This window comes from Euleptes europaea, chromosome 3 (genome assembly GCF_029931775.1).
Source record: "Euleptes europaea isolate rEulEur1 chromosome 3, rEulEur1.hap1, whole genome shotgun sequence".
Lineage (NCBI taxonomy): Eukaryota > Metazoa > Chordata > Lepidosauria > Squamata > Sphaerodactylidae > Euleptes > Euleptes europaea.
In genome coordinates, this window is record NC_079314.1 from 119481717 (window position 1) to 119499252 (window position 17536).

A 17536-nucleotide genomic window follows, 5' to 3' on the forward strand; every position below is an offset into this window, starting at 1 on the left:
GCTCTGACCTAGATGGCCCAGGCTAGCTCAAACTCACTCGGAAGCTTAGCAGGGTCGGCCCTGGTTAGCATTTGGATGGGAGACTACCCAGGAAGTCCAGGGTCTACACAGAGGCAGGCGATGGCAAACCACTTCTTTTTGTCTCTTGCCTTGAAAACCCTACAACATTGCCATAAGTTGACTATTTGAGTCTCCTTAAAGGTAGAAATCTCTGCCTTCAAGGAGATTCAAACAACAACTCTTCTTCTGCGTTCTTTGCATCTGAATAAGCGAGCTGTAGCCCACGAAAGGGTATGCTGGAATAATAGGTTGCTAGTCTCTATTCCTTGGCTCCATCATCAACCAAAAGGGAGACTACAACCAAGAAATCAGAAGGAGATTGAGACTGGGAAGGGCAGCCATGAAGGAGCTAGAAAAGATTCTGGAGTGTAAGGATGTATTCATGGTTACTAGTTAAAATGGATACTAGTCGTGATGCATACCTATTCTCTGCAGGATCAGAGGAGCATGCCTATTATCTTAGGTGCTGTGGAACACAGGCAGGATAATGCTGCAGTCGTCTTGTTTGGGGGCTTCCTAGAGGCACCTGGTTGGCCACTGTGTGAGCAGACTGCGGGACTTGATGGGCCTTGGTCTGATCCAGCAGGGCTTTTCTTATGTTCTTATGATGTATCACTGGCCACCAAATTTTAAGTTAATTCATGCCATGGTATTCCCTATTACTATGTATGGGTGTGAAAGCTGGACGATGAAGAAAGCTAATAGGAAGAAAATAGATTCCTTTGTAATGTGGTGTTGGAAGAGAATGCGACGGATACCCTGGACGGCCAAAAGGACAAATCAGTGGGTTATAGATCAAATCAAGCCTGAACTGACCCTAGAAGCTAAAATGACTAAACTGAAGCTGTTGTACTTTGGTCACATCATGAGAAGACAAGAGTTATAATCTTAATCTATTTTACTCAGAGTATAGTTATTCTGTTCTACCTTCTTTATTTATCAGCGTTTTATCGTATATACATAAAAAAATGAAAAAGCAAAGAAGAAAGATGGATTAATGATTTGCTCTTACTATTTCTTATATAATTATGTAGTTGGGACAGCTTCATATTCAATGTGACCATAGTCAATTGACCAATGTGAATTATCAATTATGAATAAATTGTTCGTTTTTCCTGTCGACTGTCTGTATATCTCTTAGCTCATTTTACTTATTAAGTAACAATATGTTTATGTTATTAAATTAGATTAACACATATAATCATAATTAGCAATTTTAACATATTCTATAACATTTCTTAATCTAAATATATATGTAAGCATTAATAAGTCAAAGTCAAATTCTTAACACATTTGATTGTAATACAGTTTCTGAATTTTTTACACTCTTCAAAATTGATATGACCTTAACTGTATATATTATTATATAAGTTATCAATTATTCCATTATTATTTGAATGATCAACTATGAATAAATTGTTAGTTTTTCTATTCACTGTCCATTATATGTTTCTTAACTTATTTTACCTATTCAATAGCATTTCGTAAACCTTTGATTTCTGTTTGTTCTGTCTGTTTGTACCTTGTTGTTCTCCAGGGAAAGATGTCAGTCTGATAGAAATCAAGGAAGATCTGGAGTTGGATCCTGAGGAGAACAGCCCTGTCTTTATGGGCATTCTCATCAAAGGCCTGGCGAAGCTGAGGAAGATTCCCGAGACCGTGAAAGCCATCCAGGATCGTCTGGAACAGGAGCTGAAGCAGATCGTGAAGAGGTCCACCACCCAGGTGGCGGACAGTGGCTACCAGAGGGGAGAGAACCTAGTCCAAGAAAACCAGCCCAGGTAAGCATCTTGTTTTGAAGACTCGGTCTCCTCAGCGGTAGTTCTTCCTGGCGCCCTTTTGATACTCCAATACCTGTGTTCCAGCCAAGGCTTGGGTGGCCTTCATCAATGTGGAACAAATACCAAGAATACTTCCATCACGATCCCTCTTGTGTGCTTGCTGAGGAAGAGAGAAAGAGCTTTCTTGTTTGCCAGAATGTTTACTTGGAGTTTTAATTTTCTCCTTCTTAGTCCCCTTTGCTTATTTTACCTCAGAAGAAATGAGGCAGCAGAGGCTTTATCAAGTTAACCATCAAGAAATTGATTTATTAAATATTGTACAAGGGATAGATTTGAAGGGAAAACGATGGTTAGGAAAAGCATAGACCCAGAGCTATTTTATAGGTTTCACTTCAGAGAAGGCATAGATCTTGGATGGTTTAGTTGGTACATAATTACAGTTCTTACCTTAAGTTCTCAGGTTCCTTTCAGTTCTCAGAACTTCCTATAGATGTTTCTATACAGACTCTGCTGCCTAGCTGTCAGGGAAGCTGGAGATCATTCTATCTCTCTTCCCCAGAGAAACACAGAAGTATGGAGATTTCTCCTCAAACCTCTTTTCCAGTTCTCACTATAGATCTACCCTACTCTTGTGACAGTAATCCCTGAACAACACCCTGTATTTGGAATATCTCCTTCCCAGAGCCTATTCCCTTCCAGAGACCTGAGAAAGGGTCCCTTTCCTCCCAATCTCTGCCTGTCACACCACAGGATTTGTTTCACACCATCTTAGGCAAATCTGAACCCTCAGGTACTCATACACAGTTTGTGAACACACAGGTTGCCATAATCTGAATCCTTTCCTTTCTTCAGAGCTGAGAGAGTGAGTTCACAACTTCTATGTTGCCCTCATTGCAAGGGACCCCAGAATGATGCCCGTGGGTGCAGTGGCGCCCACAAACACCTTTCCTGCCGCCTGCCAAGTGCTTGTAGAAAGTGGGTGGAGTCACGTGAAGCTTGTGCCCAGCAAGGCTTCTGATTGGCCATTGGAGATTTGATGGGCTGTGCGCATTTTTGAAAAACGTTGCCATCATCAACAGAAGGATCTTCACTGTGTGTCTGAAAGCAAGCTGTGGCAGCCATTTTGTGGCTGCGCCCACTGCCCTATGTTAGAACTCCAAAGGTGCCTACAGGTTCGAAAAAGTTGGGGACCCCTGCCTCATTATTAGGACTTGATAGGTTGCTTGTATCTATTCATGTAAATTCAGTCAATCTTAGGGGTATTGTTAGGGAACCAAGGATAGCATTTGTTAAATTCTTCTCCAAAAACGGTATCCAACTCTCAAGGTTTTAGAGGAACGTTTTCACAAACCAACAATAGGCTAAAAACGAGGTCAAAATTATTTATGCTTTTTAAAAAAAGTTATTTTTAAAATGGAGCAAAGGGGAGGAGAGGCTGTGGCTCAGTTTGTAGAGCATCTGCTTGGCACACAGAAGGTCCCAGGTTCAATCCTCAGCATCTCCAGTTAAAGTGACTAGGCAAGCAGGTGATGTGAAAGACCTCTGCCTGAGACCCTGGAGATGGTCTGATTCAGTATAAGGAAGGCAGCTTCATGTGTTCATGTGAATATACAGGAAGGGGGAACATTCGAAAAATAGGACAATTCAAGATAAAGGAAAGAAAAAAAATTACTTATATGCATAAACGTTACATGGCTGCATGGCCTACATAAGTCAAGACAGGTTACCCAACACAGAAGTATAGTTTATAGAAATATCTACTGCACTCTATTAAACCTTTGAATGTTAAACTAGATTATGGAATTATTTATGCTTTTCAACTCTGACTTTTAACCATTTCAGAATTAGAACAGTTGTGTAATTAATACAGTATGTCCATTAACTGCAATTTAGCATCTGCCACGTTCCAGGTAACGATTTGCAAATTATATGAATCGTGCGCTTAAATTGTGCACATCGCCTGCAATGCTATGACACATGGATACTGTTCCAGTAGCATCTCGACTTCTGCGGTTTCTGCCTCTCCTCTTTATGCACGGGGTGTCTGTAGTTTGCAGAGAAATCCGTCCAGGTAGAAAGCGTGAGCGAAGCAGAGCTGACGGTCTGAGTTAGTAGACCGCTCGAAGCCCTTGACACTGAAGCATGGGTTGTCTCATTTAATTGCGAGGAATGCTTTTTCAGGTGCCAGGAAGGCACTTTTAAGGGTCAGTACCATTGTCGATCTCAATGGTCATCAAAGCGTGCGCCAATGTGGAGCAGCAGCTCTCAGATGCTGTGCCCTGATGGGCTTGAGAAAGTGGGAAGGAAGACTCGCCAAGCCAGCCCAGATCTAACAACAAATACAAATGCAGGCTGCTTCCACTGTGGTGGTGGAAAGTGCCGTCAAGTCACAGCTGACTTACGGCGACCCTGTATGGTTTTCAAGGCGAGAGAGGTGCAGAGGGGAATACATGAAGTTGCCTTCACCTGAGACCCTGGAGAGGTGCTGCCCATCTGAGTAGACACATGAACACATGAAGTTGCCTTCTACTGAATCAGACCCTTGGTTCATCAAAGTCAGTATTGGGGCTGTGGCTCAGTGGTAGAGCATCTGCTTGGCATGCAGAAGGTCCCAGGTTCAATCCCCGGCATCTCCAGTTAAAGGGACTAGGCAAGTAGGTGATGTGAAAGACCCCTGCCTGAGACCTTGGAGAGCCGCTGCCGGTCTGATTAGACAATACTGACTTTGATGGACCAAATGTCTGATTCAGTATAAGGCAGCTTCATGTGTTCATGTGTCTACTCAGATGGGCAGCAGCTCTCCAGGGTCTCAGGCGAAGGTCTTTCCCATCACCTACTTGCCTGGTTCCTTTAACTGGAGATGCCGGGGATTGAACCTGGAACCTTCTGCATGCAAAGCAGAGGCTCCTCTCTGGGGAGGGGCTGTGGCTCAGTGGTAGAGCATCTGCTTGGCATGCAGAAGGTCCCAGGTCAATCAACAGGTGGACGGTTGATTAACTGAAAATCCTTATGCATTTGATAGCTCTAGCATTTTTTCCCCCAAACAGTATTGAAAGATTTGAGGAACCGGTATGTTGGAAACATGTTTCGAACTTTCAGCAACCAGATAAGATAGCTAGAATACCTGTTCTTTAAAAGAGAGCGAGGATCTTGTTTCATGTTAGAGAAAAAATCTTGACAGTGTGACTGAAGTGTGTGGCATTGCAACTCAAGATGAAACTAGATGGAGCAGAAGTCATATGAGAAATAGGGAGTTACCCCATTGGCAACAAAGACAAATCAATCAGCATGCAGGAGGGTCAAATATATTTAACCCTTACGTGCTTGAACGGTCAACTGAACAAACAGTTTCAATAATGGTTTACCCATCTGGGGATATGTATGAATGGTAAAGGAAAAGCAGTTGTGATGTAGTTCTGTGGTTTGCTGACCCACAGGGGCTTCACGTGACCTTGTTAATTTGACCTGCGGAAGAGTCTTGTGGGTAGGCTTTGGTTATAGATGGGCACACGACAGAAAAGGAAGAGTTGGTTTTTATATCCCACTTTTCTCTACCTTTAATGAGTCTCAAACCGGTTTACAATCGCCTTCCCTTCCCCGTCCAACAACAGACACCTTGTGAGGTAGGTGGGGCTGAGAGAGTTTGGAGAGAACTGTGACTAGCCCAAGGTCATCCAGCAGGGCTCATGTGGAGGAGTGGGGAAACCAACCCAGTTCTCCGGATTAGAGTCCGCCGCTCATGTGGAAGAGTGGGGAAACCCATCCAGTCCTCCAGATTAGCGTCCGCTGCTCGTGTGGAGGAGTGGGGAATCAAACCCAGTTCTACAGATTAGAGTCCACCGCTCTTAACTACTACACCAAGCTGACTCTACTGGTTCTGCTTCTGGTGGAAATAGTTATATGAATGAGGCTAAGCAAGGAGAGTTTTGGGGCGAGGATCCCAGAAGCCAACAGCAAAGTAATTAGACTTGGAATCAGAAGTCAGTTGAGTCAAGTTTATGCCGGGGGTTTTATGTTTCCCTGGTGGAAGCTAAATTCGATGAGTTAACAGTACAAATTCGGTAACTTAAGACTAGAGCAGGGTGAACTTGACATGTTTTTTTTTAATATTTAATGAGGCATTTGGCCCTTGTTGGCTCATGACCTCAAGACTGGCAGGGTTTGGGGTTTAGTCTGTCTGGGAGCCAGCGTCCTTTATGGAGTTTCTGGCTTTTTCACAGCCAGTGAGCACATTGTCTGGCTTTCCGCTACTGTACTTAAAACCATAAAATTATTATTGCTGACCAATAAAACGACTAATAAAAAGTGATGGACCCAAAGGGGTCTTATCGCCAGGCAGAGCTCAAATTGAAGCAGCTTGTTAGCGCGGCTTAGTTTCCTCCTTTTGAATGTGGTCAGCGTGGTGACTTTTCAACCAGATCTCTCCCCCTCCCCGCCCAATTGAGAATACTCCCCCCCCCCAAAAAAGATTGCCCTTGTTTTTATGAGAGGGCTGTGTTGGAAGGGGGGGGGGAGAAATGACTGCTGTACTGGGGAGGGACCAGAGATATAAGCAGACATCAGACTAACAGAATGTAATATCTGGTATGGAGACTGACGGGGAAATGCCTTTGATGGATGTCCCCATCCATGCAGAAGTCTTCCCAGCTGTTGGCGGAGTCCATGAATCTAGCCTTACTAGTGGAAACTCAACTCCAGCACCCCCCTACCCTATCCTATAAATAGCATTATTCAAAATAGGGGTTTGCATGACACACTAAAGAAGATAATAACAATAAAATTTCAAAACAGTAACAATTAATTACACATCTATTCAAAATAAAATTAAAACTTTTTAGTCAAAATTTATTCAACAAAACTGATGAACTTGATCCAGTGGTACCAGCTCTTCAAAGTCTAGAAAAAAAATTCCTATAGTTTCCACCAAATTTGCCAGCATGGTGCCATAGTTTGATCTATTGTAAATTAGTGAACAACATAGTTGAAGGGGCCCCACCTCTACTGCCCCCCTGCTGCCCTCTTGACCCTTAGTGCCCCCCCAAGGTAATCCCATCGCCCCCCAGGGGGTGGTACTGCCTACTTTGGGAACCACTGTTTTAAATAAATACATAAGTTTCTTCCTGCTAGTCTATTCCGGTTGTTCTTTCCTCACGTAACAAACCATTGTTCATGCCAGTTAGAGCACAAGTCCATTAAGGCATTTTCATGCTGTCTTTCCACCTGATCAGGATTCCCAAGGCAGCGCATATAAAAACTTTAAAACATTTAAAACAATTTAAAATAACATTCAATTTTTTAGAATAATTCAATAAAAACACATAATACCCGAACCCGGGAGGAGGGCCAATAACTGTTGTTGGTGTGTAAGGGGGTAATGCTAAACGAAACACACACAAAAAATATTTACTGGCTGGCAGAAGACTCTGATAGAAGGAGACAGATGAATCTCCCTGGGGAGGGAGTTCCAAAGATTTAGCATCATGACCGAGAAGGACCTTCCTTGGGTCTCCGCCTGTCTAGCCTCCGATGGTGGGGGCAGCCAAAGCAGGGCCCCCAAAGATGAGTGGAGTGAACGGGAAGGCTCATAATAGCACTGGCTTCTTCCACTTGAGCATGAAACTCTTGTCAGTGAATGTAAAACCCTACAGCGTGGTGTAGTGGTTAAGAGCGGCGGTTTGGAGCGGTGGACTCTGATCTGGAGAACTGGGTTTGATTCCCCACTCCTCCACATGAGCAGCGGAGGCTAATCTGGTGAACTGAATTTGTTTCCAGTGGGGATTTGTTTCCCCACTCCTACACATGAAGCTAGCTGGGTGGCCTTGGGCTAGTCACAGTTCTCTTTGAGCTCTCTCAGCCCCACCTACCTCACACGGTGTCTGTTGTGGGGAGGGGGAGGAAAGGTGATTGTAAGCCGGTTTGATTCTTCCTTAAGTGGTAGAGAAAGTCGGCATATAAAAACCAACTCTTCTTCTTGGTTCGTCCTCTCATAACTTGGACTGGGGCATAAGGAGCATTGAGAGGATGATGGATATGTAGATGTAGCGGGGGGCACATGAAGCTCTTATGGTGTGCTGGCAGGGCTTCTCCTCCTTGTCCGTGCGCTTTCGTTTGCGCCTGCTGGTCCCAGTGGAGGAGCTGGTCCCAGCCGCTGCCACCTTGTGCGTCTGCTTGCCGGTCTGCTTGGGTGGTCCGGGGGCCCTTTGGCCGCCATGCCGTCGCCGGACTCCGCCACGATGGGGAGCCGGCCGCTATTGTCAGGGGGTTGTGCCGCCTCCACGCCAGTCCTGCCGGCCGCCTTGCTGCTGCCTGGCTCGGTCGCCTCCATGGGAGCTCGGGCCGCCGAGGTCCCCTGCCTGGTTTTCAGCAGGAGGCCGTCCACGTGGTCCTCCAGCCGGAGGAACCCATCCGCGCTGTGGCCGGGCTGTGCTGACATCCTCGGGGCTTGTGAGAACCCGGGCTGTGCAGAAAGCAATAAGGGAAAAAAGGCTAGAGGCTGGAAGCCTGAGAAGAAAAAGGTAACAAAATGGCGCTGGTTGCGCTGGAGCAACCAGAGACTCTGTCTACCTAATTGAGGCAGGAAGAAAAGTGGAGACGAAGGGGCGCTTCCGGTCAGGGGACAGGAAGTGAGGTTAAAATTTCTGTACTTCCTGCCTATCTATCAACCAGGAACGGAATCACCCGTCTATCTACAAGATGCCCTTCACCTCAGGGAGAAAGGGCTTTCACATCACCTACTGCCTGATCTTTTAAACTGGAAATTGACCTTGGATCTTGTGTATACATAGAATCGTAGAGTTGGAAGGGCCCACTAGGGTCATCTAGTCCAACCCCCTGCACAATGCAGGAAATTCACAACTACCTCCCCCCCCACACCCCAGTGACCCCCTACTCCATGCCCAGAAGATGGCCAAGATGCCCTCCCTCTCATGATCTGCCTAAGGTCATAGAACAGGTACTGTGTTCTATGTACACAGAGCAGGTACCCTGTTGGTGAGCTAGCGTGGTGTAGTGGTTAAGAGCGGTGATTTGGAGCGGTGGACTCTGATCTGGAGATCTACCTCACCTACCTCACAGGTGTCTGTTGTGGGGAGGGGAAGGGAAGGTGATTGTAAGCAGGTTTGAGTCTCCCTTAAGTGGTAGAGAAAGTCGGCGTATAAAAACCAACTCTTCTTCTTCTATAGCCCCTCCGCTTAGGAAAAAAGGCAGAGCAAGGATTTGATCCTGTGTCTCCCATGTTCGACTCAAACCAGTAATGCACACTGGCTCTCGCTGCTAATGCCGAGGGGTCCCTTCCCTATTCTGTGGTTGGATGACATCCCGCCGGTTCCTTGCCAAGTTCTGGGTATCTGAAATTCGGTCCCACTGCCTCTGTACTGTTTATTTCGTTTCTGGGAAGCCCTTTCTGCACAGATTTTCATAGTTCTCATTATTGGGTCTTAAAGGTGTTTTACGACAGTGGCTTCCCTTTTTATTTGTTCGCAGTGTGGATTGACGGTGGTTTATAAGGTTCACTCTGCTAAAAATCGGTAGTACACTTTTGTACCTCAGGTTTAGACCGATCAAGATTTTCTTTTCAAAGGACTGCAACATTCGGCTCAAAGCCACTGACAGGCAACCTTGCAAAATCCAGGGTGAAGCTTTCCATCTCAAAACTTGTTAAGCAGAAAGCAGATATCCAGGTTTACCAACTGTGCCATTCCTTGACATTCGTAACAAGTTACGAATGATGCAACATTTGCTGGCCTGTCCATGGTTTAGAAATGAATGCTCCACCCTTGGCACAACAGAAAGCAGTGAAGAGCCATAAATATTCAGAGCGGCTCTGCCTCTTCCTTCTCTCTCAGTGCATCACCTATTGATTACAGTTTATGCACCTCATATATTTGCAGCGTCTTCCCTATAAAATATACACCTTGCATCTTTAACCGCATGACACTCCAATAAAAAGCTCTTCATCAAATGCCCTTGAAAAAAGTTCGTAAGGAAAAGTTTCTTGCGCATCCCACAGGTAGGTCAGGTCTGCAACAGCCCCTGCTGCAAAGCTTGTTTTCCAGAGATTCTAAACAGGGAGCCAGCCTGGTGTAGTGGTTAAGAGCGGTGGTTTGGAGCGGTGGACTCTGATCTGTAGAACCAGGTTCGATTCCCCACTCCTCCGCATGTGCAGTGGAGGCTAATCTGGTGAACTGGGTTGTTGGTTTCCCCACTCCTACACATGAAGCCAGCTGGGTGATCTTGGGCTAGTCGCAGCTCTCTTAGAGCTCTCTCAGCCCCACCTATCTCACAGGTGTCTGTTGTGGGGAGGGGAAGGGAAAGTGATTGTAAGTCAGTTTGATTCTGCCTTAAGTGGTAGAGAAAATCGTCATATAAAAACTTCCTCCTCCTTCTTCTACTACTACTAAGCAACAGCTAAATATGGTGATTGTGGGACATTATTGCAAGGCTCGAACAAGCACTGGTTTGTAAATCAAGGCTTTATGTCACCTTGAATTCCTTTTATGCTATTGATCTCCCTTTTATAAAAAAAAAACAAGTTCTTCAGAAGAGCAAGATTCGAGTCGAGTAGAACCTTGAAGACCAACAAGCTTTCCAGGGTATAAATTTTTGAGGGTCAAAGCTCCCTTTGTCGAAAGGGACCCTTCAGAGCTTGTGCCCTTGAAATCTCGTTAATCTTTAAGGAGTTACTGGACTCGAATCTTGCTTTTCTACTGCAGGCCAACAAGGTTACCCACCTGAAATTCTTCAGAGTAACTTAGAGAGCTATACTAAGCAGGGCTGCTTGGAATCTTACTGAAGTCTATTCATTGGGATGTAGGCCCAGGAAAGTGTTCTTAGGATGGTACTGTGACAGATCTAATCTGCTAAATCAACTTCTATAGAGTTTTTTTTTTTTTAACACAGTGTTGTTTGGCATAGAGAGAGAAGGTACATCTTTTTGCAGAGGTATGCAGATATGTGAAAAAGTGTACATTCACACTTGATATTTCTTTTCACCCCTGTTCTTTGATCGAGGTCTTGAACAATAAAACCATAAAACTTAAATAAGACCCATCTCTAAAAACACCTCACTTCATCTCTTCTCTGCAGCCTCCCAAAAACGAGCAACAAAATAAGTACACTGAGGGTCAGAGTCCTCTAAGAGGAACTGAACCGTTTTCTCCAAAGTTGCTCGAGAAGATGTGGACCATTTGTTAAATCCATTTTATCCTAAGTTGGTATACTTAAGGACAGTGCAAAAGGATATGTACCAAGGAGTCCACTGACTGAAGAGGGCAGGGACACAGCCGGTCTGAAAAAGGGATCTTTAGCATACTGTCCAGCAAAACCATTGAAAAAGGACAATTAAATCTTGAATGCATAAAGATTCCACTTGATATTTTGAAGTATATATATTTTTAAATCTGTGTTGTATTTTTTTTCAATTAGTGTCTGAAGAATGTGTAATATGCTGGCCCTCCAACGTGTCCCTTACGGCTTAATATGTTAGGATAGTCATTTGAGATACATCAGATACATATCTCCTACCCAAAAACCATTGTATAGATTTGCCTCATTTCAATCCATAAATCTTTTTAAATCCAGAAATCTGTTGGAGTCCATGCTCAAGGCATAACCATCATGCTTGACCAAATTCCAGGCAGCGGCTGCCAATTTTTGTTGTTGTTGTGACTTTGTCCAGTTGATTTATTTGTCCTTCCCGAGTCTACGGTGAGGAGAACGAGCCTGATCCTGGGAGCAAGTTGACAGTTGCCGAGTGCATGAATCACCATTGGTGACCTCCTTCGAGTATCAGCAGTCATATTGCATCAAGCTCTTCCCACTCGTTGCCCAAACATGAGGAACAGCCTCGGGGCGGGTGTCACTTTCTGTCGACATATTTACTGTGTTTCCATGGTGGCGCTATGAACTTGGACTGTCAAACTGCCCAAGTGGACCTTCATCAGCGCAGATGGATGCGCTGTGGAGGTCACTCGTCCTTAAAAAAAAAACAAGACAAAGGTCACGGTGTAGGCGAATGAGAAGGAAATAGTCCTGGTTACTGGAGTCTTTGTACCCCCTTCGCTGCAATGTGTCTAGTTTTTGGTCACCTTGTCTCAAAAAAGATTCAGGAGAGGTCTACAAATATGAGAGCTTTAAAGGCACTCCAGTGTGAGGGGTATTTGGCATAGTGAGATGTTTACTTTGAAGCATGATGTTTGGTGAAGATAATTACATAAGATTATAAGAAAGACCATGATGGATCAGACCCAGGTCCATCACGTTCAGCAGTCTGTTCCCACAGTGGTCAACCAGGTGCCTCTAGGAAGCCCACAAACAAGACGACTGCAGCAGCATTATCCTGCCTGTGTTCCACAGCACCTAATATAAGAGGCATGCTCTTCTGATCCTGAATGGGGATGCATCATGACTAGTATTCGTTTTGACTAGTAGCCATGGATACCCCTCTCCTCCATGAACATGACTGCTCCCCTCTTAAAGCCTTCCAAGTTGGCAGCCATCACCACATCCTGGGGCAGCGAGTTCCACAATTTAACTAATTACTGTATTATAATTTCTTTTGAGAAATACTATTCTGCTTATTCAGTAAAATGAGAACCAGAAATTTCAAAATGCCAAGCAGGAGAAAACATCCAAAATGTTTTGATAAGCTGTTTGGTGTGTGCGTGTAGTATGCTGTTGCCTAGACCCTAGTTGCCAAAAAGGTGTATGGCTTCTTTCTGTTAATGTTCCGGCTCCCTTCTTCTGTGTCTCCCACCATCAAACCTATCCTGCCCCTATGCTCTGTCTAAGTCAGGGGTCGTCGCCTATCCAAGCATGGGACCCACTGAGCAGCAAGTGTGAAATAGGAAGCCCGACGACTCTGATATCATGTGACGAGAACATGGGGAGCTATAATTATAACCTTACCAGTGTTGACAGTCATGAGCAGCAGACCAGAAGAGCAGGGGGCAGGAGACAGGAAACGCAAGCCAAACACCAGGAAGTGTGTCATAGTGAAGAATAAGCCGAGAGTCAGAGCCATGGCGGACTCCCTTCCACCATTAAGTGACTACACCTTGCTGTCATGCTGCTCTTCTCAGCATGCATGGAAAGAAAGGTTGGAGGCCTGGCACCCTTGCTCTCTACACAGTAGTGTTGTCAACCTCCAGGTACTAGCTGGAGATCTCCCACTATTACACCTGATCTTCAGCCGATAGAGATCAGTTCACCTGGAAAAAATGGCTGCTTTGGCAATTGGACTCTATGGCATTGAAGTCCCTCCCCTCCCCAAACCCTGCTCTCCTCAGGCTCCGCCCCAAAAACCCTCCCGCCAGTGGCGAAGAGGGACCTGGCAACCCTACTACACAGTGAACATGAGAACATATGTGGGTCCTTCCAAATACAGTAGTGGAAGAAAGAAGAGGGGAATAAAACCCAACCTAAAAACAGAAGCTCCTTCCAAATACAGCACATAAAGAAATGGCAGCGACTCATGACTCACTTGATGCTCCTGACTCCCAACTCATGGCTAGAAGACTAATGGTCTAAAGTAATTTTTTCAAGCTCCCCTTTCTCAACTGGCTTAATCCTTATACCTCCTTGACTGAACTGAGTATCAGTCCTTGTTCAGCCATATAACTGATTGGTTGGCCTTAATCTGATCACTGTGTTTTACAATCCAAAATCAGAATGGAAAACATAGTAAAATATGACAACTCAGGGCAAACACAATTTAAAACAGTAGTATATGAACAAGAAGAGTTGTTTTTTTATATGCCGACTTCCTCTACCACTTAAGGAAGAATCAAATCGGTTTACAATCTCGTTCCCTTCCCCTCCCCACAACAGACACTCGGTGAGGTAGGTGGTGCTGAGAGAGCTCTAAGAGAGCTGTGACTAGCCCAAGGTCACCCAGCTAGCTTCATGTGGAGGAGTGGGGAAACCAACCCAGTTCACCAGATTAGCCTCCGCTGCTCATGTGGAGGAGTGGGGAATCAAACCTGGTTCTCCAGATTAAGAGTCCACCACTCCTAACCACCACTCTTAACCACTACACCACGCTGGCTCCCTTGGATGGGAGTCCACCCAGGAAGCCCAGAGTTGCTATGCAGAGGCAGGCCATGGCCAACCACCTCTGAATGTCTCTTGGCTTGAAAACCCAACCGGGTCACCCTAAGTTGGCTGCGACTTGAGGGCAGTTCCCCCCCACCCTGAACAGAAAAAGAGTTATGGTTCAGATGACTCAAATTAGCTTATTGACAATGCAATCAGGTTAAACAGGTATATGATCTTATGTGATTGGTGTCTCCTGTATGTTGAAATATCTATACTGCCCTCCCCAGGATGGACTTCTTTATTCTTACATCTTGCTTTAATAAACAATTAATCGCAATAATTTCAAAGCCAAGACGTCGTCTCCATGTTTGGCCTGCCGTTAATGGCAGAATTTTCTTAAGCTTGCATCTGTCAAATGAAATAACACAGCGTTTCCAACCAGAGTATTTGCTGTTTTTCATAAATTTCAGACACTGCGAGTCATTGCGTAGACCACAAAGTGGTTATAGGTTTTTCCATGGTACATTAATTACAATAATTGGGCTGTAAAAAAGGCATAGGGACAGCTAATGAGAGAGACACTTTGATGAGGATATAGCAATAAACACCTGATGTAGAATAGTAAAATCTTGGTAATTGGTGCAGCGGCTGAGCCTTGAGACTGAGGGTTTCTGGCCGTGTGTGTGTCATTTGAAGCCCTTTCCCCCAACATTACTAAGGATGTACCTTATTAGAATATGAATGATGGAGCTGATCACAGCCTGGTTCTTTAATTCAGATGGAACAGTTCAGAGGCAGCTTGGTGTAGTGGTTAAGAGCAGTGGACTCTAATCTTGAGAACCAAGCATCTCTTGTACCAATATGGCAGGTAGTGTGTTGGTTCATTAGGAAGCCAACAAGTGTTGTATGATTTTTTCACCCTTAGGAACAACTGAAGTGTCACGGTATACAAAGAACCTTTGAGTTGACCACAGCTCTTCTTCAGGCTCAATGTGTGTATGTGTGTGTAAAGTGCTGTCAAGTCGCAGCCAACATATGGCGGCCCCAGCAAGGGGCTTTCAAGGCAAGGGAGAAGTAGAGGGGGTTTGCCATTGCCTTCCTCTGCAGAGCCTTCCTTGGTGGTCTCCCATGTTCTGACCCTGCTTAGCTTCCGAAATCTGATCAGATCGAGCTATACCATGCCGCCTTCCCTCCCTTCAGGCTCCATACTTAGTATTTTAAAAAGGAGAGAGGAAAAAGAGATGTCATAAGAACATCAAAAGAGCCCTGCTGGATCAGACCAGTGGTCCATCTAGTCCAGCATCCTGTCTCACATAGTGGACAACCAGTTCCTCTAGAGCAATGGTTCCCAAACCTTCTCATGCCACTGTCCCCTTGGTTTCATAAACTCATTCCCAGTGCCCCCTACCCTATAAAAAGCATTATTCAGAATAACGGTTTGCATGACCCACTAAGGCAAACAATAATGATCAAATTCAAAACAGTAACAACTTGGAGTGAGATTTGCCAGCATGGTGCTATAGCCTGGTCAATCATAAACAGGTGAACAGTGCAATCAAAGGGCCCCACATAGGGCTGCCAGGTCCCTCTTTGCCACCGGTGGGAGGTTTTTGGGGTGGAGCCCAAGGAGGGCAGGGTTTGGGAAGGGGAGGGTCTTCAATGCCATAGAGTCCAATGGCCAAAACACCCATTTTCTCCAGGTGAACTGATCTCTATCGGCTGGAGAGCATTTGTAATAGCAGGAGATCTCCAGCTAGTACCTGGAGGTCGGCAATGCTATCTCCACCTCCCGTACACCCCCACTACTTCCTTGCCTCTTAGTACCCCCATCAGGTAATCCCACCTCCCCCTGGGGCAGTATCGCTCACTTTAGGAATATTCTAGCAGTCCAACAACGGGGCATAGAGGCCGAGACTTTCCCCTGATGTTGCCTCCTGGCACTGGTATTCCCAGGTTGACTGCCTCTGAACGTGGAGGTTCCCTTTAATCACCCTGGCTAGTAGCCGCTGATAGACCTCTCCTCTAGGAATCTATCCAATCCCCTTTTAAAACTATCTATGTCAGGGCATGGTGAAGAGCCTCTCAGTCTACAAGGTTGCAAGCTTGCTTCTGTAGTGGGAGTTCCTCACGCTTGTAATGACTTTGACACACTCAGCTAGGATAGTTTCAGAGGGTAGCTATGTTGGTCTGCGGTGGATTCAAGTCCAGTAGCACCTTAGAGACCAACGACATTTCTGGAGTATAGGTTTTTGAGAGTCAGCGCTCCCCAAGGGAGCCAGTGTGGTATAGTGGTTAAGAGCGGTGGTTTGGAGTGGAGGACTCTGATCTGGAGAACCGGGTTTGATTCCCCACTCCTCCACAGGAGCGGTGGAGGCTAATCTGGTGAATTGGGTTGGTTTCCCCTCTCCTACACATGAAGCCAGCTGGGTGACCTTGGGCTAGTCACAGCTCTCAGCCCCATCTTTCTCACAGGGTGTTTGTTGTGGGGAGGGGAAGGGAAGGTGATTGTATGCCGGTTTGATACTTCTTTAAGTGGAAGAGAAAGTCGGCATATAAAAACAATCTCTCCTACTCCTACTCCTACTCCCCTTTCTCCTCCTCCTCCTCCTCCTCCTCCTCCTCCTCCTCTTGGAAGCTTATACCCCCTAAATCTTGTTGGTCTCGAAGGTGCTACTGTTCTCAAAACTAGCTCTTCAGCTAGGATACACTCAACTTTCCCACATCTAAGTTGCTATGGTGCCATTTGTATATGTAAAGCCATGTCAGCAAGGCTACAAAAATCAGAGCAGCAACCTCATCGTCTTCCAATTTGAACCAGAATTATGAGCCTCCCCACTGTAAATTCTTCTTTGTTATAACCTTTTGGGGATAAAGATTTGAGAAGGCAGGTGTACCGGTCATAATGTTCTGCAAGCGTTAATTTGCGGTCTTGATTGTTTGCTTTCTTTCCAGTATCTGCTTGAGGGACCACCACTCTATTAACCCGTGTGTGTGTGTTAAGGGCTGTCAAGTCGCTTCCTACTCATGGTGTCCCTATGAATCAAAGTCCTCCAAAATGTCCTATCTTTGACAGCCTTGCTCAGATCTTGCAAATTGAGGGCTGTGGCTTCCTTTGTAGAGTCAATCCATCTCTTGTTGGGTCTTCCTCTTTTCCTGCTGCCCTCAACCTTTCCTAGCATGACTGCCTTTTCCAGTGACTCTTGTCTTCTCATAATGTGACCGAAATACGATAGCCTCAGTTTAGTCATTTTAGCTTCTAGGGTCAGTTCAGGCTTAATTTGATCTATAACCCACTGATTTGTTGTTTTTTGGCAGTCCAGGGTATCCGTAACACTCTCCTCCAACACCACATTTCAAAGGAGTTTACTTTCTTCCTGTCAGCTTTCTTCATACCCATACATAGTAACGGGGAATATGATGGCATGAATGAACTTAATTTTGGTTACCAGTGACACATCCTTACACTTAAGGATCTTTTCTAGCTCCTTCATGGCTGCCCTTCCCAGTCTCAATCTCCTTCTGATTTCTCGGCTGCAGTCTTCCTTTTGGTTGATGGTGGAGCCAAGGAATAGAAAATCTTCAACAATTTCAGTTTCCTCATTGTCAACCTTAAAGTTGTGTAATTCTCCTATTAGCCTAGCAACCTTGAAATGCTACAGAAT

The 17536-nt window shown here is 45.3% G+C and overlaps 1 protein-coding gene across 1 annotated transcript in view; it reads left to right on the top strand.

Moving 5' to 3' along the window:
• Positions 1-17536, top strand: part of EXOC4 (exocyst complex component 4) — a 471090-nt gene that overhangs the window by 64158 nt on the left and 389396 nt on the right. Inside the window, exon 6 of the mRNA XM_056846731.1 lies at positions 1598-1841. Coding sequence (XP_056702709.1) covers positions 1598-1841 — 244 coding nt within the window. The remainder of the gene's footprint in view (positions 1-1597; positions 1842-17536) is intronic.